A 20,602-nucleotide genomic window follows, 5' to 3' on the forward strand; every position below is an offset into this window, starting at 1 on the left:
ATATGAATGGCCTTTCTCAGTTATTCAAACGGTAATGAAAGATGAAGGGAAACGACTGTTTCTCGGAGTAGAGTTACTTTTATGCTAATTATACTACTCTGAGAGCGTTCAAGCTAAATACATAATTTGCCCATCAGTTACCATAAACGATTTTGAGTAAAAACCACAGCATTTCTCTTTAGCGATGATTTGTTGCATCATGTGCATTTTTCTGTGATTCAATCAAGTCCAAAACTTAACAGGAAAAGTCTACAGCTCAACACAGGAACATTTTAATCGGTCAAAGCACAGTAAATATCAGTTTACGGATGGTATTTACTCATTACTGAAAAGATACCGCTCGTCTTGTTCGCTATCTTAAATCAACCCCGAGGCACTGTAAGCATTTCTATTAGGATGGATTTGCAGTTCGAACTGCTACATCATTGCAATTTCACTGGTGCGAGTTTAATAGTATACTCGGAAAAAAATATCTTCTGGACACTGAACCACCTGAAATACTGTCAGAAGTCGAGTATTTCTAAGCACTCTACAGCCAGTGCCAGATCTTCAAATGTTTAGAGCTGGGTCAAATCATCAAACTGTCGCTCTTGCCCATCTTTCCTTAAGTTTATGCATCGAGTTTCTGCTAAAAAAGACATAAAAAAATGATGAATATATATGTGCTCCTTCCCCCATCTCCCCCAAGCAGTCTTATGATCTCATAGCATCCGGCACTAGTCCCAGCATTTTTTTTTTTTTTTTAGAGAAACTCAAACACTTAGAACAACTTTTCCTTACTCTGATTCTTTCCCTGATGAGTTATTGAAAAACATCAAAATCACTTTAATAGGAAGGGAGACATTTCCAAAATAAGAAAAACAAGGATCTCGGGACTTATGAATGTTCTAATCACGTGCATCACAATATCAAAATGGCGGGCAAAAAAATCCACCAGTCAGAAACAGAACCATCAAATTTAAGTTCCTTAAGCAATTAAGAGTCAGATTATGATCAACATTGAATTTCACAAGGAGCACAAATAATTTATATTGCAATACCTACTTCTCTTTACTATTTTAAAAATTCAGTCATAAAATAGTGTGGTGACGCCTGTTTCACAAAAAAAGCGCTAATAGTAAATTCCAGATCCATCACAGACTACTTCTGCTTCTCTTAAATCATACAAAAGTATATATGTGTTTTCTTTCTCATTCATTTGTTTAGTAATGATCATATCGTCTATTCGCAGAAACAATAAAACATGTAATCCCAGAAATAATAGGAAGATATCCTACTTTTGTTCTGAGAAGACGATATTTCTATGTCTACATGGATCAATCTAAATACAAAAATCATATGCTTTGCTAAAATTACAAATACAACCTATGACTGCATTTTAAAACTTATTGTTAAAAAGCTTTTATCACTTAGAGTTTAGTTTCTTTTGCGTTTAGAAAACGATGACATTTTCCATTTCCCGTAATATTGGTTCTTCCGTTTGTAACAATGTTTAAAAATAATAAAAAATAGAAAATATAAAGAAAAGAACAAATTGGGACCACTACCTACATGGAGTCCGCTCCATCCCTCATATCATACCACTGGTTGTCGTTTTTACTGTACTTCTCGAACTTGGGGCTTCCGGTGGAAGGGTTGAGGGAGGAGGCGCCATCTGGCGGCACCTGTTGTCGGGATCGACGATTGTTCCTCTTCATAGACTGATTGTCCCCTAGACTGTCATTATAGTCTGGCCTAGATGGTATAACAATAATTGAAATAAATGTTAATTTGTAATTAATTTTAAGAAAAAAGTACATTTTATTCAATTCTCTGAACATCTTAATTTAAACGTTTGGCTAAGGGGTATAAGGCTGAGGTGGTTTCAGGAAAAACGTCCATTTACCAACGCATGCCGAATGCAATGTTCAAACAATATTTTCTGACACATTTTCGTTCAATACAAAAAGCATTAATTCATTTTTGAAGTTTAAAGAAAAATATTTCAGAGACTTTTTTTTTTTTTTTCAATATTTTATTTAAACCAGCATGGTAAAATACAAATTCCTAATGAAAACTGCATGAGAGTAGATTTTGGGAGTTGAAAACGACTATTTTATAAGTGCATGCAAACAAAGGTATTTCTATTGTTTATTTGTGTCTCATCAAATATTTAATTAGTTCAAGAAGTATTTGCGTTCCCAGTATGACCTTATAATGATATAAATATTGTACATCAAGGCATTTTATTTGCTTATTTTGTTTTTAATTATCTACATAATACACTCTGAGCGTATGTATTGACGCAGCGAAATTACTCATTGGAATTACCTCTTCGACAGTTTGATTTCAATTATTTGCGCCCTTAAAACTTCAATGGAATTGTTATTGACTTAGCAACGACCATGACAGTCTGGATAGTAACATTTATTTAATACCGAATCTTAAATAGTTATGTCATTTCGTTATAAAAAAATCTAAAGCATTAAATTTCAGGACAAAGAAAACGGATCTGAATATTTTCTCTTACTCCAAAATATTTCAAATATTATCAAATCTACTCAGGCCAAAGAAGTAAGAAAATATTTTCGAATGCGCAATAGATAAATTATTTTTCTGCATCCCTTGTTGTCCTAACCATCCTTTGATTATGTAGTAACGTTTGTGTGGGGAGAGATGGCGTGTGAACTGGAATCGAAAGCGAACCAAAGACCATCCACCAAAGGACAAGGACATTTAAATACAGTTCCTCTTTCCATTAACACAGATGATCGGTCAGAGATAAGATCACGTGCATCTGCTATATTCCTGGTAAACAAATCATAGAAAAGTAAATATTTTGGTAAGGAAATGATGTTAGAAACTTACACTGATAGATCGCCGTTGGCATAGGCAGCTTTAATGTTGTCTACAGTTCCATTTGGCGTACTCCGACTTCCATAGGGGTTTCCCAGGCTTTTCCCCATCAAGGGATTTTTTATGTTGTACAGTCGTTGTTGCTCCCAAGACGTATGACGTCGTCGGGTTTTCCTAAATAGTCAAAACATATATTTATTAAACTTAAGAGAAAAGATAATAAATTAGCTGAAGTTTTGTTGTTTATTTATTTATTTTTATTTTTCTTTTTTTATTTACTTACTAGTGGTACCCGGACGGCATTGCCCGTAATAGAAAAATTAAAAGGTCTTTTGGTTCGCCTGTATATTTACAAATCATGTATGGAGAATTTTCTCGCCAATTGGCTTGTACACATGTTACGGTTCTACGTTATGATAATTTTGTATCTCTCCAATTGGCTTGTGCCCATGTTACGGTTCCACGTTATAATTTCGTATTTTACTCGTACATTTTATGATAATTTTGTTCTTAAAATTGGAATAGAAAAAGAACCACATCGAATTTTCGGAAAATCGCTTCGAGGTGCACACCCACATTCTACAAACTAACTTTGTGCCAAATTTCATGAAAATCGGTCGAACGGTCTAGGCGCTATGCACGTCACAGAGATTCTGACAGACAGACAGAGATCCGGACAGAGAGAGATCCTGACAGACAGAAATCTGGACAGAGAAACTTTCAGCTTTGTTATTAGTAAAGATTTTGGAATTGATTAGACCACGGTGCAGTGGCAAACTAGGAAAAATGAGGGTCCTATGAATTCGGTTAGCGAATAACGAATCACTTTTAAGATAGCGAGCTAGATTCACATAGCATATAAGTGATATTTATGACGATTACTATTTTATAGAAGCTAATATTTTAGCAGATACAGGTGTCCCTCGTATATATGTATGTCGTCGCTGATTCGTACCGCGTATTAGCGAAACCGTGTAATACGAAATTCTTTTATAAATATTTTTTTAACAGCTTGTTGGAACAAACATGAGTTTAATCTTTTAAAATTCATTTTATATCTAACTGTGTAGTAATAAATTCAAGTTTTATACCGTGTAATATCGAATTCGTGTTACAATTGTAGTCTGTCTACTAATCCGTGTTATAATAGGTGTAAATTTCGTACCGTGTAATATCGAAACCGTGTTGTACAAGTAATCGCGTTATACGAGGGACGCCTGTAGTACATTTAATAACGTAGAATATTCAAAAATATAGCATCTGATTTACACCAAATTCTAATTTTTACGAAATATAGAATTTTATTCTTACTTTTTAGATACAGATCAAAGATATGATTTTATATAAATAGCACTAATATTTATTGATCCACTTGAAAATCGCCAGTCAAGGTATGACGGGTGGAAATTTCTTCTACATTTGAACTGAGTCATTGCCTGTTTGATATTTTGGTAGTTGAAATGGTAACCCTAACTCCAGTGGATTAACCCTAAACTCCAGTAGGTAGCGTTCATTGTTAAATATTTTTTCATTTCTTCATACTCCTGAAATGACACTGTCTTACCAGTAAAACAGTTGCCAGATCGAGTTCAGCCTTGTCACAATAAAGCCTTTCCCTGCATATTAAAAATTACAAAACCATATTATCAAATTATCGTGTCGTGGCGCGAGTTTTATTGTTGAAACACGCAGGTTACTCGATCATCGGCTGTTATTTATGTGAGGATTCTACTGAAAAATTGATATTTTCTCCCGCACGTAGCAGCACACATATTTCATCAAAAAATAATATTTTTAAAAGTTAATGAACAAAATATTGTTGCGAGTCAAGTGCAACTTCATACTTTCTTCGAAATAACGACACAGTTCTTGAGAAAACACAGATTTATTTCACAAATATTAATAATAGAGCAGGTAGTAATGGTAAACATCCAGCAATTAATCGAATAATGTTAAACACTGTACATTACTCAGTGCACCACGCATTTAAATCAAACATACGTGAAAAGAACAGCAATTCGAAAATCACAGCGCAAGCGCTAATGCATTCACAGACAGCAGTGAAAAACGAGACAAAACAGTTCGAAAGCAAAACTCACTCTCCTCTCATTCATAAGACGTCCGGCGTTTTATACCTACCAAACAAATAACCAGAAAATCCTACAATGTTCTACCAATTTCTCATATTTTCTTTTTATTCCATTCACAAATCTTATAATTCAGAAATGGGGGACCGTATACTTCAGTCGAATGTTAGGGGATTGTGTGTACATTACAAGTAACTATTTACAGGTTACGTTACTAAGATAATTTTAGATGAAAGAATAACGGAATAAACGCCAAATTTAGCCTGGTTACAACAAATTAATCACAAAAATAATTACTATTTACAGAATTTGTAACAATATTGTTGCTGCAGAAATCACAGAAGTATAAAATTCTTTGTTCATTACTTCTTTAAATTATTGCTTTTTAATAGAATATATGAGCTGCCACGTGCGGGAAAAAATGTCGGCTCTTTCGTGGAATTATCCGATTAATCGATATAAGTCCTCAGAGAACAGAATTTCTGATCCGCAGGAAAATAGTTTAGAAACACAATTCCATATTTCAATCAATTTAGACGCCTACCATTGTTGTTCTTTTTCTCGAATTTATTCCTTCTAATAAAACGAAACCAAATAATACTTTTGTTCCTTTTTCCAAAACATTTTTCCTTCAGCGAATTCAAACTTTTAAGCGCATCAAACTGAAAGCAGAAAAACATACTGTTTTCTATTTCCCAATGCATGAAGCTTTTATATTTGAGGTCTTTCCATTTGAAAATGAAACTTTTCCATGCGTTCTTAATGCGCTCAAAAGCGGGGTCGCAGTCACATATGTTACTTATTTTCAAACCACGGCTTTGAAGATTTCGCGAAAAGGATTACATGATATATTCGCTTGAATAACTGCTCAAAAGATGTTCTGTGCTCTCTTTCTGAATGTCCGGCCAAATACATCGGAAATCATGTTTAGGAAATCCCTTTTCGCCTCTTTGATAAAACTAAAAAGTGCACATTTTAGCTAAGAGATCTTTTAAATCTAACGCAAACAGAAGATACAAAAGCAAATAATATCCAAGCTCCGGAGTTTTTTTTTTTTTTTTAAAGTCTTATGTGACGCTGCTGTGCAAATAAGAATTTTTAATTTTCTCTTTAGGAAAAGCATTGTTTTAGCATACAAAAAAAATTTACGTAATTCAACTAATATTGATTAAAGTTTCTAAAATTATACGTGTGAGTTGAGAGTAAGTTGCTAAAACTGACAAACCTACCGAAATTTTAAATATTTTGTGACATTTACGAAAATAATCAGTGTTAATCTATTTCCAAAACTTGCAAAAAACATTGTAAATATCCTGAAGATTATTCTATGATTCACAAGCATTGAGGGTGATTACTTCCCGCTCTCAATTTTGGCATTTTCAATTTTCATTAAATTTTGTATGAATTTCTCTTTGTATAAAAAGTAAACTTCCAAATATCCGAGAAAGAGGGTGGCACGGAAATCGCGGATAAGCGCATTCGCAGTTGATTCAAAATTTAGCTAAAAACGATGCTAGTGTATGCAAATAGTGCTTAAAATATCAATAACACTCACACACTATACTATAGCTAAACGATATAGTAATTGTATGTAAAAGCTAGAAAATGATTGCTCCTTATGGCAAACAGATTACACACATAATCGTGCAATCAGATTAACTGCAATAGATCAAACTTGGTTACATCAAACGCACAAAGAGGAAAGAAAAGTTTTTTCAAGACTGGTCCGTCCTCAACTTTGCGCACGTAAATAATGCAGATTAGAGGTGGGCAATGTCGTTCTTTTTAATGATTCGTTCATCGGAGGATCGTTCATTGTTTTGATCCTTTCATTTAACTCGTTCATATGAACGACTTCGTTCATTTAAAAACATCGTAGGTGATCTCTCTGCCCGACATACTCATGTACATGCGAAATGTTTCATTAGATCAATAATATTCTTTGAAGGAAAAATAACTAAAATTATCTAAAAGTAAGAAAATATATCCATGAAGAAGTAATTAAAAATAGTTTATTTGGGGGTCAGATGTAGACAATTAAGTATAATAGTTCAATTCAGTTAAGAATAATTAAGTTGCTTTTTCGTCTCTGGGGGAGAGCAGTATACCCTAAAAGGAGCCTCACAGGTTTTGGAAAGCGTCGCGAGCCAGCAAGTAAACAAGGCGAAAGCATTTCTTGATGTATTATTATATAGCAAATGTTGAAGTAAATACAGAACTAAGTTTGCTTAAAGCAATTCAGAATAAGATTTGAAAAATTACAAGATACCACAAATTTTAACAGAATTAACGTAGTTACAGCCAATTTACTGTAAACTGGTTTCAAAACAAAGTTTACTAAAACCCTAAATATTACTAATTTGGAAAATTTCAAATGAAGTGCAACGGTTAAAGAAAAAGGACGAATATAGCAGAAAGGTTCGAAACTAATAAATTGTATTGCACTGAGAAAAAGGAAATTTGAGACTGATTGAGAGTTAAAATTTTAAAATGAATGGAATTCAAAAAAAAAAAAAAGAAAAAAAATGCGATTTTATCACAAGTGCATCAATAAAATGTTCTAAACAGCTCTTCGTTCAAAATAACTGTCCTTCATTTTTTGCGTGAACGAACGGATCCATTCATTTTAAGGATTCGTTCTTCTTGACTCGTTCGTTGATGAGCGACACATCCCTAGTGCATTTCGAAAAATCAGTAAGTAGGGCAGGTCTGAAAAAAAGTCAGTAGTGAAGATGTAAAGCAGTAAATAGTGTCAATTTTAAAACCAGTATGTAATGAAGATGTAAAGCAGTAAGTAGTGCCCAAAGGGATGGCACATTAAATTTGAAAAAAAAAAAAAAAGTAAGTAGTGTCGATTTAAAAATAAAGTTTCAACTAGTCAGATTTTCAAGATTTTAAAAAGGTTTAATGTCGTTGGAAGTTAGGGGGAAGAAAGCAACGGGAGTGTCTAAAAATAAATTTGCACTTGTTAAGTAACGTCTAAATTGCTAATTAAGTCTACATTCAGTTATTCATTATCGAAAAAAAAATGAAAACCTGAATCGCCATGGACAATCCACCCCGCGGATATAAGACGACCGCGTATAATTGGGAGTTTACTAGAAGGTATTTTATTTCGGAAATTTAAAATATTTCTTAAGTTTACGAATTAAAGTATACCTTAGTGTTAATACTTAAAGTGAGTGTAATGACCACTTAAATTTAAGTGAATTTAGTTTTTTATGTTTTCTTATTTTAAATGCTAAAATAATACTTTATTGTCAGATTTGTTAGACTTCTGATCTAGTAGCGTTTGAAAATACAAACTTATTCCTAGTGCTCCAGAAATTAAGTAGTAAATATATTTTTTAAAAAAGAAAAAGATACAGAAGCGATAGAAATGCACGGAAATTTTGGAGCCTAAAGTAGGGATAGAATCCTACGGGGTGCGATGGAAAGGAAAAAATTTACCTACCAAAGCAAATGAAATTTAAGAAAATTGACCTCGAATAATTCAACTGTATTTTTTAAAAATAAATTTTGACGTGAATAATTGATTAAATTAATATTATTTAATGAGCTGTAAAATCCTTGCCCTACCTTTTCTTGCAAGATGAGCATAGCAAGGCAATGCCCAGTACAGCACCTAGGAAAATAACGCTACTCAGAGCAATGATGGCAATTTCTGTTGTTCCCATCTGACTGATCTTTTCCTGAACTGATACTCCTTGGATGCGTACAATATTGAAGTTATCCAAGTTGGACACGATTAGCTCTGATCTTTGCTCCAGAGAACTGGAAAAATAAATGTAGATTGTTATGATCATTTGAACAAGGAGTCAAAAAAATAAATAAATAAATAAATAAAAACACAACAAGAGCTTAATTTACATGGGAGCTCAGCTCTTACACTTTTTCCATATCACGTAAAGTTTTCTAATTATCGGCGGAACTCTGTTGTTTAAAGTAAACCACCAAAAAATTGAAACTGGCACTAATAATTGACACTAATATTTGGTACTTGTAAAACGGAAGTTAAACTAATAAGCACACAGGTGACAAAAGGTCAAATAACAGGAGCGTGCCGAAGAGATTTGGGAAGAGCCTCTTTTTCAAGTCAAATATTTTAAGAACTTTTAAATGTAAGTTTTAAATATTAAAATCTTTATTTACAATAAGTTCTTAAAAATGTATTTTGGGAGAGGCTCGGGTCTCTTCATCTCCCTAATGCCTTTAACTAAGAAAAAGCTGAAAGGTAAATATTTCAAATTTAAACACCATTTTATGCATATATTTTTTTATGTTTGCCCAACTTTATCAGTCCCCTCGTTAGTTCATTTTTTTCTCTATTTAAGTGTGAACTACTAATAGAGTGTCAATTACTAGTGTGAATAACACTACTTGTTACTTTTACTTGCATATTAAAATAAGTTCGGTTGATAATAGTGCTCCCACATTTCTTGTGTTAGAAATGTGACTTTGTTTACAATCTGCCAGGTAATTTAGTACAATAACCCCTCATTATATCGCGCTTGTCGGGAGACAACAAAATAGCGCGATATATCCGAAAAAGCGATGTAACCGAGGTCATAAAATTAGCGATTAAATTAATCTAAAATTTAGTGACATGTGCATCTACAAAATATTAGTTTAATGTCACATATAATCACCAAAATATTAGTTTAATATGATTTTCTCAATACAAAATAAAATCACTGTACCAATTTTTCTTTTAAATTGAATGAAAAAAGTAGTTGAATTTCATTGTTTTACAGTAGAATATGAATCGAAAGTTGCACATGAATATTCAATGAATTAAATCTATTGAAAGTATTTCAGTTTTGTTTGTTAAACAAAAAATTAAGAAAATACTTTTTCTGAAAAATATTTCGGTGATATCAAATGAGGCAGTGAGAAGCAAAGGGATGCAAGTGGACATTTTCAAGTTTTGAGGAAACGCGTTTAAAGATCAGAACCTAGGTAATCTTTCATTGAATATTTTTTCTAAATCATACTGTATAGCAGCAACTACGAGGGCTATTAGTACCGTCTCTTGCCCCAAGACAGAGGAGAGGTTCACCTACTGATTGTACTGGTTTTTTCCAAATTTTTAATTTTTCTACTTGCATACCTTTGCTTCTCACTGCCTCAAATATAAAGTAACTTTTACCCTCTTAAATATAATTCTGCGGTGGACAGAGAAAAAGCGCGATATTTTCGAATGAGCGATATAACGAGGCGCGATGTAACGAGGGGAAGATAAAAGAATAATATTTCAGAACTTCATTAAATCTTGATTTTGAAAAATGAGAAAAAAGCTGAAATATATTTCATTTTCAATAACGCTGAAGATTTAAGATGCTTTAAAAATCTGCAAATTTTTCCGAAAATGCTTGAATAAAGAAAAATATAAACGACTGCTTCATTAAAAATATCTGACTTTTCAGTCATTTTGTTATTCTTAATATCGATAAATCCAGAATTTATACATTTTTTTTGAAATTTAACATCCAAGATCAAAGACTTTTGGTGAAAAAAATATCATTTAGCTTTAAATAATGTGTCTACTTTAATTTAGGCTACACGTTTAATAACGAAAATCAGTCTTTTGATATATTATGCATCAACTGTGTTCCAGACTGAAGCATTGGAGCAGAAAAGTGCAGATTTTGTTTAAAGAAAATTAAACTAAAATTTGAGGCAAAAAATGAAATAAAGTACAAATATAAAATAAACAAAAAACAACTAACATTGTAGTTATGATTTTATTTAAATCTATATAAATATACTTCTAATTTTTCAAATCGTATTTAAATTATGATCGAATGGAATTATAAATTCAATGCGCTGTTAGAGTGCTTTCAAATGCAACGGAGTTTTAACGTATTATTTTACAACAGCAAATTATCATAGCTTTTGAAGAAGACCTAGTATTTTTACAGTCAGTATATTTTTGCACTTATCGTTTTAGGAGTAAATGTTAACGATTACTACTGCAAGACAACTACCAAATACTGGCTGGTTTTGTTTTCATTGAAAATCAAATGCATGCTTTTATAAAAGTAAAATTATTATTTAAAAGTGTTGTAAAATAATTGCTAGAAAGTAGTCGAATTTAGTTCAGAGCACTATCATAAAAACAAACGATGCAGTGAAGTTTCATTTCTGTTTGTTTAAATGATGCTTTTGCTTAACAAAATATCGGTAAAGTAGTATCCTCTTACTTAAAATATTTCTTGAGGGCGATTCGTAAGATTTTTATTTCGTCTGTTCGATTTGGCATTCAATTTAGTACGTTAACGGAAAAGGTTGTAGGGCATAAGTTTCGTACAGGGAAGAAAAAAAGGCAAAACAAAAGCAAGGTAGATTGTTTACTTCCACAAAGAAATCGATTTTGACGTTTGTGTGCAGCAATTGCGAATGTAGTGTAGTATCAAACTATAAGTAAGAAGAAAAAAACACAAAAACCGAAGACTTTTTTTTGGACATGTAAAAATTATGGTTTGACGCATATATATGTTATTTCATTGCTAATATTTTTTATTATTTCTAATTGGATTGCATTAGAGGCTTTAGCCTTTTGCAGACCTAGTGTGATCACCGAAAAAATATCCACTCTTTCATGTGTCACCATTAAGGCGCGAATGTCAGTGCCACAGAGAATTTTGATGCCTAGTTTCCCACCAGATGGAAGCACCTGAACTCTCTTTGATGCGAAACTACACTACAAATTTTTCCGAGGGTGTTCGAAAGGTGTTAATGTTGGCAGGCGGATTGTACTAGGTTTGTCCACTCATAACTGTTTCAATGCAATGTAAATAAGAATTTACAATGTACTTCACAAAAGTTTAACAGCCAATCGGCCGTCTAACATAAACCTATCATGAAAAAAAAATATTAAAGCACAAAAATCATTTTAGCTTTATATAACTGAGTAAATGAGCATGTATCGTAACGTTCGAAGTATGGAAATTTCATTTTATTTCAATATTAAAGCTCATATTTTTACTGTCATAGCAAAATAATGAGAGTTCAGAAACAAAATAAATGAGTAAGCAGAGCTTGAACATTCCGAAAAAGAAAAAAAAAATACTAAATTTGAAGTAGCAATAGTTAATGAAGCGAATTAATCACTTACTTTAGTAGAACTTCCGTATCTACAATGTCGTTGGTATCTCTGTGAACAGCGTATAGGAACAAATCAGTGCTGAAAAAAGAAGAAAACCGTAAATTAAAACCATCGTGAAAAGTTAAAAATAAATTTTATTTCTGAAAATATTTTTTGTTGTATTTTGACGATTAAATGATTTTTCTCTCTTTCTCTCACACACTAGTACTGACTCACATATTATTCCATCATTGGAAATTTACTTAACATAAATTCAGTTAATTAATTTTAATTAAACGTTGACTGAGATAGAAAATAATTCAACTTAATTGTTCGCCAAATTTCATATCAAATGTATTTACCTTTCTCGATCTTCATATTCTCCTTCGTGGTGGGGCTCTAATTTTGCCATTTTGACATCATATCCAGTGAGGTTGCTCAAATAGCTAGGGAAAACAATATAAAGGTACATAAGCTAAGGATAATGGAGGCTAAATTATATAACAGTAGATTAATTTAAAGCTTTCAAGGTGTTGTTCCATGTAGGCTGGTGTATTTGTTGTCTGTGAATATTGAATTTATTCTATTCTTTAATTTCTTTGCATTTTGAGGTTTGGAAGATCATTGAAGATCATTCCAGCAATCAAGATAACAATAGTCTTTTCGAATATGACTCTTAAGTAAGGTCATGAAATCAAAAATAAAATAATTGTTACAGAAAGCAGAAGATTGATAATATGGAGTCAAATTACTAAGAAACGAATTAGAAGTTAATGAAAAAAATGTCTTTTTAAAATGTACTAACAACGCTTCCTCCAACAAATATTTGTTTCTTGCTATTTAAAAATGCTACAAAAAATACTGCTGCTCTGTTCTTAATTGATTTTTATTGGCTGATTTTGTGTTCAGAAGGATTTGAAGTTTTTAAATGCATGTTTTTTTGTTTTTTTAAACTTTGAGTAGTTAAATACTGCTCTTTTTGCATCGAAGTTAAAATGATTTTGAAGTGCCTACAAGTTTTAACTTTGGCCTGAAAATAATTTAAAATTACTATATAATAATAACTACTATATACTAATTGAAAAGCCAGATTTCAGCATTACTTAAATAATTCTCAAACTTAGAATTTTATATAAAGGAATATTCGTTTTTTGATTCATGTGTTTAATTGTTTGCCATTAATTTTGAAAATTACATAGTAAATTTATGAGTTTCACTGAATTTTGGATTTTTTAAACAAAATAATATTAAAGTGGGTTAAGCTGTGATTGAAGCGAAGTTTAAATATTTTGAGTTTATAACTTTGTCCAGCAGTTTATTTTAGTTTTTGTCAATGATGTTCCAAAATAAAACAAGCAACGATAGCTAATGGCAATATTAATTCATATTTAAGCTTTGATTTAACTTATTCCAACAAAATTTTACCGTTTTCCACGAATTTTAAAATTAAAATTTATGATTTTGTTGAGGTTTCACGTAATAAGTTTTCAAGTTACAGTTTTCTCAATTGCGTTAATTTTGTACATTTAATTGATGATTTATATTGAATTTAGAACTAATTTTTCAATTATCTATCCTTCTTTTGATTCAAATAGTTAAACTGAGTATAATTAAAATAAAATCAAAAACTTTGTATCTATAGTTTTGTCCACCATTGTACAGACAAAAAAAAAGCGTACAAAATTCGATGTTTTAAATTCCTGCACAACTTACCTTAAAATTTTCTCAACGTGTTGTTCAATAGCCAAAGGTGTTCTACCAGCGACAAAAAGGACTAGTTTTGGTTTCTGGCAAGACATATACCTGTTATAAAGAGTTTAAAATTAGACCCTAAAATAGAAACACAAATAACGCTCAGAAGCAGGCTCAAGGTCAATCTGCCCTAGTCCTTGTCAATTCGTCAATCTCCAGTGAAGATCAAGAGCCCTCTTAAAACTATTCACCCCATAGCTAGTAAAGTGTGTTTTTTTTTTTTGGAAGTATAGAACCTTAGGTTCAAATAAAACACCGTTAAATGATGTAAATTGCCATGAATTTGACTTTATTTGAAAGATGATTCTTTGCCATTTTTATTTAAATGTGATTTCTGGTATATGGCCACCTCAGCTGGCTTGGAGAAAGTCTAATCGGGAATTCCAATTTTCTATCACTTTTTGCAGCAATGGGGGCCGTATGTGAGTGATATGTGGCGAATGTTCTCGTCCAAGGCGTTAATCGCCTGTGGCTTATTGGTGTAGACCTGAGACTTCACACAGCCCCACAAAAAATAGTCCAGCGTAGTTAAATCGCATGATCCTGCAGGCCAATTCACGGTCCATTAAGCGAAATTATTCGTTCACCGAACGTTTCTTTCAATAAATCAAATGTGACACGCGCTGTGTGGCGTGTTGCACTGTCCTGTTGTCTATTCATGATGAAATAGCAAACCAAACTAAACACAAAACATGTGACAACTATCAAATTGGCCGACAGATCAAACAGTGTTCCCGACTTAAAGTTCTATACCTCTAAAAAAACACCCTTTAGTAGCAACGCTTCCCGTGAATGATTCCAAATGCCTTCAATCCCGCAAAAGTATTCATTCTTCCGAACTTGCGGAATAGATTAGGAATAGAAGATCCGAAAACAATGATTTCTGGTGCACAAGTTTATCAATCAACTTGAGTTGCAATTGAAATATTGAGAAGAGATAAAATGGAGGGGAGAGTGAAGACTTTCGGCAGTTAAGGAAAGACACTACAAGTCAAGTGATAGCTTTTAAAGAAAAGCATTGGAAGAAATCAGGCTTCTTTTGCTAGTTTAACGCAAAACGTGTCAACCATTCGTCGTTGTCGAGTCACGTGACTTGAGCTGTTTGCCCAAGCTTTTGCTTAGCCAATGATTGAACTTGCTCCCTTCATTTTAAATCCTGCTCTAAGGTTTGAATGACTTTTTTATATGAATAAATGAATTTGGAGGTTTTGCTCCTCATTTGACTAGTATCTCCTATTGTTGTTCTAAACAAAAATACATTTCGTTTGCCGCTCCAAATGGGGCATTTCCCAAAAATAAAAATAATTAATGTAGCACCTTTAATTTCAAAACGTCGAATATTTCCAAGAAACATGAGGTAATTTCCTTTAAATATTATTTCAAGATACATATCTTAAGTATAAGGAGGCTTTCTGATCAAACTTTCCTAATTAAAAGCAGATCTTGATTTACAATTAGACTTACAATAAAACTTAGACTATTTAGGAAATTAAAAGAAATATTGCTTTAATATAGACAAGCATTGCTAGATATTTAAAATCCGAGCAATGTCTAAAGTTTATAACGATGTAACTTTTAATATCAAAACAGCCATTTATTGTTATCCATTATTTCGCTTTCGTAGTTCACAAACTGAGTGTTCTGTAGATTATAACATGTGTAGTGAAGAAGTAAGATTCGCAGTTGCAACCGTACATCATTTTCTATGATAGTGCGGTTCAATTATTAACGTGGGAAGGTACAGCGCAGTAACTGTTTTTTTTTTTTTTTTTTCATTTTGTCGTCTATTGTACTTTCTCTTTATCGTGCAAGCTCACTTAGTTTATGCTGAAAATAAAGCATAAAGCACAAAAAAAAAAAAAAAACATCATGTCTCTTTGTTAGGATGGAATCTAAAACGCGTTAAATATCTCAAGCATTCATTTCTGCAGACACTGCGTTTTTCCTTCCCACGGCACTGTGTATCGCTGCATTACCTACTGTATTAATATTTCGAATTTGGAGCCTGGTTCTAACCAGTCTCTTCAGTGTGATAATAAAATAAGTTGCAATCAAAAAAGCATAGTAAAACAAGTGTTTGGACGCCAAAGTTATTCGTTCTAGTCGCACCGTTACCGAAATATGAGGTCTTAAAGTCCGCCAAGATTTTAAGAAAAGTCGTCGAATTAAGCGAGTATCGATGAGAAATGGAGGACACCTTTCACACGCTTTGCAGATTGATGTTCCATTACTTGTAGACGGTAAATACTGGTGGTACCTTCCCTTTCTCGCGAAGTCTTTAAATTTGGCGTCTTTTCTTTTAATTTCAGCATACTTTAAAACCTCCTATCTTCGCAAATAATTTATGCTTAAAAAATGTCACTATGCTCTTTCGATTGTGATACGTACACACTGTCTTCCCACTGAAGATATGGAATCTGACAGGTGTCCAAGTTAGGACGATTATAATCAGAATAAATCTAGCATGGGAGAAGGGTAAATAGCGATGGGGGTTGGTGCATGCGTTTTATAATGTCATTAGGGCTTTGTTAAGTTATTGCATTCTCTGGGATGAAGAAGAAAGGAAACAAAGAGTTTCTATAGGATCAACAATAAAAAAAATTAAATGTTTCCAATTTGTACAGAAATTTAAAAGCAAAATGGTAAGTTAAAAATTATGCTTTAAAAAAAAAAAACAATTTTTGTAGTGAGAATATAGGTCAAACATAATTTAGATTTTAAAAATATATTGCCGTGAAAAAATGGTTTTTTTACTGTGTCTAAATAGTTAAGAGGCAAAAGCGCATGTATAACGATCAAAGGACAACTCTTGTAAACTAATAGGCGCGTTCATTTTCCACCTATTATAAACCGGATGATTTCCGCTGCTTCTCATCGGTGGTTAGACAGATTTTTTTTTTTTTTTTTTTTTCATTACTACACAGTTCTTGTAGTTCCCTGTAAAGAGTTACGTTTGTCAACAAAGTCTGAAGATCGCTGTGTTAGGAAATACTATTTATGAACATTGAACTAATATTAGTTGAGAAAGAAACTTACAAAGACATTTGCAACGGCTGAATGTCCGTTCTCGCTGCCTTCCCGGTCCGTAGCTTTGACGTCGAATCCGTAGATGCGTCCACCGTCCAGTGCGAAAGTGACCATTGACCTCACGACTCCGGACACCGGATCGATGTGGAACTTGGTGGAAGCATCTTCTGGTTTTCGGATTATCTCGTAGCGGATGGCACTGTTGTAACCTACATCAGAATCTTTGGCCTGATTGGGGAAAAGAAGTAGACATTTTATGTTAATCGGATCAATAACAACGCAAGAGCAAATTAGAATGGAATGCTGAAACTAACACACTTGTAATAATAAATAAATAACGTGTTGTAATGAGGAATATTCATTATAATTAATATTGTATTTGAGTTATATATGCAGTCGAACTTGCTAATAGCGAGTGCGAAGGGACCGTGATATTTTCTTGTTATAACCGAGTACTCGTAAAAAACGAGTTCGTGAAAAAAAATCATAAAAATTCATCATGATTGCTTTTTTTTTTTATTTTCAACCACTGTACGGTACCAAAGAAGTTGGTTACTTTGTTTTGAACTGTCTGAATGTATCTTTCTCATGTCATTGTTTTTGAGGAACACACAAATACACACACATAATTTATAAATGTTTTTTTCCTCCATAAATTAATAAAAGTTCCCTAATGAATCACAAAAATATTGCTCGCTTTAAGCGGGTTTTGCTCACTAAAAGCGAGTTATGTTCCAATTGACATAACATTGTACCAACCGAGTCATTCTTATTTCCTCGTTAAATGAGGGTTCTCGTTAAATCAGGGCTCGTTGTAAGCTAGTTCAACTGTAGTGTGCAATTCATCTTCTATAACTAAACCTACAGGAATGTTACTCCATATAACTAACCATTTGACGCGTCGACTAAATTTTAAAATTCAACAAATAAAGCTAAAACTCAATCATATTTAAAACAAACTGGTGTAGCTTGAGAAGAGTTTCACTGCCGTGGGAAGATGAAGAGCAGTAACTGCAATTTTTCATTTTTTGCCATTTTTACTTTAGCTTTATTGTGAAAGCGTGCTTATTTGGTTTACGCTAAAAGTAAAGTACGAAAAAAGCGTTAAGTTCTAGCATTTCTCTATCGTTAGTATTTAATCCGAAACGTGTTTATTCAAGCATCTCAAAAACTTATTTTTGAAGATACTGCTCTTTACCTTCCAGAAGCAGTACAATACTTCAATCAAGCAAGTCGGAGCAGTGGTTAAAACATATATTTTTTTTTATAGGCATGGTCCGTTTAAAAATCAAACATGAACTCTTCACTAACAACCTATTTGACACCGGATGTTATCACACAAAAGTTTAATTTTATTTATTGTTGAACTCATAACACCCAATTTTTCTTGCATTTCCTAACAGTTAATTATTTATAATATGCTGCACTAATTGTAAGTAATATTTGGTTGTTATGTTTAACTCCAACAAACCTACACTGCTTCACATTCAAAGTTACACTGCTTACAATTTAAGTTTGACTCAAATTAAGATTTAGAGAAATGTTGGGCCATATTTTGAAATGTAGACTCTACAACTTTAAATAGATGAATTCAGCTAATATCATTCTAAATTTAATATAGAATCGCATAATATTCCATGAATGTATTTACAGTAACTTATAGTTATAAATCAGTTATTTATCGTGTAAAAACCTTCCAAAATTTGTGATATTATGCCATATTCATAAAGACCTCTTATGTGTATAAATTACATGAATATATATACATTTTTATACATATTCCTTTACATTAAAACATAAATGTTACATTATATACAATACATGCAGGTAACATTTTCAAGTTTGATTTGATCAGATTTGGGGTTAATTAACCCCAATACTGAAAAAAAAAAAGACTTTTTTTTATAAAACATTCAAAACAAAAAAAAAAAAAGAACAATAATAATTTAAACTTTCACATCTTAAATTCAAATTATGTTTTTCGCAATCACGAGCGTGTGTGTATGTAGGCGTGCGTGTTTGTTTGTGGGGGGAGGGGTATATTTGTTTGCGTGTGGGGGGTGGTATGTTTGTTTGCGGTGTGGGTAGCTATGTGTGTGTTGATAGTTATGTGTTTGTAGCGTGCGTATGTGTAGGTGTGTGTATGTATGCGTGGGTAGTTGTGTGTATGTGTTTGTAGCGTGCGTATGTGTAGGTGTGTGTATGTATGCGTGTGTGTGTGTAGGAAAGTGACGCAACATGGAGACGATTTTCGCAAGAGGAGCAGCATCGTGAGGCTTCCGGTCGACGGTGGTGCTGCAGGGGGAGGCGGAGGGAAAATAAAATCATAGGACATCAAAACAGTCAAGTGAGAACAATAAGCAATCGTGATTGCTCAAAAAAGAAAGTATTAAAGAAGAAAAAGCAACTATAATTCGATGCATTAAAAACATGACAAAATTCAGTTTACACATGGTTTATGATTATCCCCCTCCCCTTCTTATTACAAAGACCCTTCCTTTAAAGAGACCGATGCAGGAAGTTCCATTTGCAGTTCCATACACGCAATGTTATTTTAACGACCATTGGAACGTCCGAACTGTACGATTCGACTCAATGTAACGTCTGATAAAGAGTTTTAACTTTCATAAACCTGTCCCCCATCTCCTCCCCGACATCTCCAAAAAAAAGTTCGAAAAACATTTTTATGTTACAAAATAAAAGAAGTTTCTTTGAAGTGGAGTGTTTTTGGTGGTGAAAGGCTCAAAGAAATGATGAAAAACACACAACCGATGGGAACTATAAAATGCTGTTTTGAAAGAGAAGAAAAGTGAAAAGCTTCTAACCATTCCTATATGAGCGGAAGAATTATGTTTATTCAATATATCTCACACAAAGCAAAAGCAAACCACGTTTTCTGATTATTTCAGAAATAAGTGATATCTTAAGATTAGGTATTTATTTTTTGTGGTTAAATCTATTTTTTAAACACTGTTAGGTTCTAGCATTTTAACCTAAGGTAAAAATATACATAAACCGTTTACTTGTTTATTTATTTGTTTTTCAATTTAAGCATTACTTTTAAAAAACAACTTGCATTTTTACTTAGGACTAAATAATTTCTAATTGTCATTTTTTTCCTTTTAAAAAAATATTGTTAACTGAAATAATTGCATAGAAAGGGTATAATGAGATTGTTTCCCATGTTTCAAAAAAAAAAAAAAAAAAAAAATCTGATAGAGCATGGTCAAAAACATGGTTAAGTTACTTTTTTCTTAATTTTGACTTATTTCTCTCTTGAAAAATCTGAGACGTCATCCAGCCGTTGTTTTCATTTTCGCCTCTGACGTCAAAAGTGAGGAAATCGTTAGAGATACCAGACTAAAGTTACAGGACGCTGCCAAACTTCGCTAAATGAATATTTTATTTAGCTTACAATTCTCGTACGCCAATAAATTGCTCGCAATAAAAAATCATTAAAAGGTGGTATCTTGCCAGAGAAGACAACCACGCGCTCCAATACAAGATGGCGTTCATCACTTGTGACGTTACACGCCAGACATTTCGAAAAATTAACTAAAAGTTTTATTTTGGGAAAATAAAAGTATTTTCTGTGACTGTGATTATTATTTTTTTTTTTTGCTTACTCTAACCAATTTCAGAGACTAAAAGTAGTATTTTTGACAGAAGGAAACAACCCCATTGACTTCTTAATAAATTTTTATTAACGGAAAAATTAAAATCTTTAAAAATTACTTGATTTAACTTACTAAGGGATGTACGAGGACAGTTTGGAGAAAAAATATTATGTTCTTATTATGTTCTAACTTAAATT

At 32.6% G+C, this 20,602-nt stretch overlaps 1 protein-coding gene across 1 annotated transcript in view; it reads right to left on the bottom strand.

Annotated features, from left to right (window-relative positions):
* LOC129220625 (protocadherin Fat 4-like) overlaps positions 1 to 20,602 on the bottom strand; it is a 190,189-nt gene that overhangs the window by 4,003 nt on the left and 165,584 nt on the right. The window contains 8 exon segments of the mRNA XM_054855055.1: positions 1,552 to 1,734; positions 2,848 to 3,009; positions 8,502 to 8,696; positions 12,040 to 12,108; positions 12,372 to 12,455; positions 13,723 to 13,790; positions 13,792 to 13,812; positions 16,798 to 17,016. Coding sequence (XP_054711030.1) covers positions 1,552 to 1,734; positions 2,848 to 3,009; positions 8,502 to 8,696; positions 12,040 to 12,108; positions 12,372 to 12,455; positions 13,723 to 13,790; positions 13,792 to 13,812; positions 16,798 to 17,016 — 1,001 coding nt within the window.

Source organism: Uloborus diversus, chromosome 4 (genome assembly GCF_026930045.1).
Source record: "Uloborus diversus isolate 005 chromosome 4, Udiv.v.3.1, whole genome shotgun sequence".
Lineage (NCBI taxonomy): Eukaryota > Metazoa > Arthropoda > Arachnida > Araneae > Uloboridae > Uloborus > Uloborus diversus.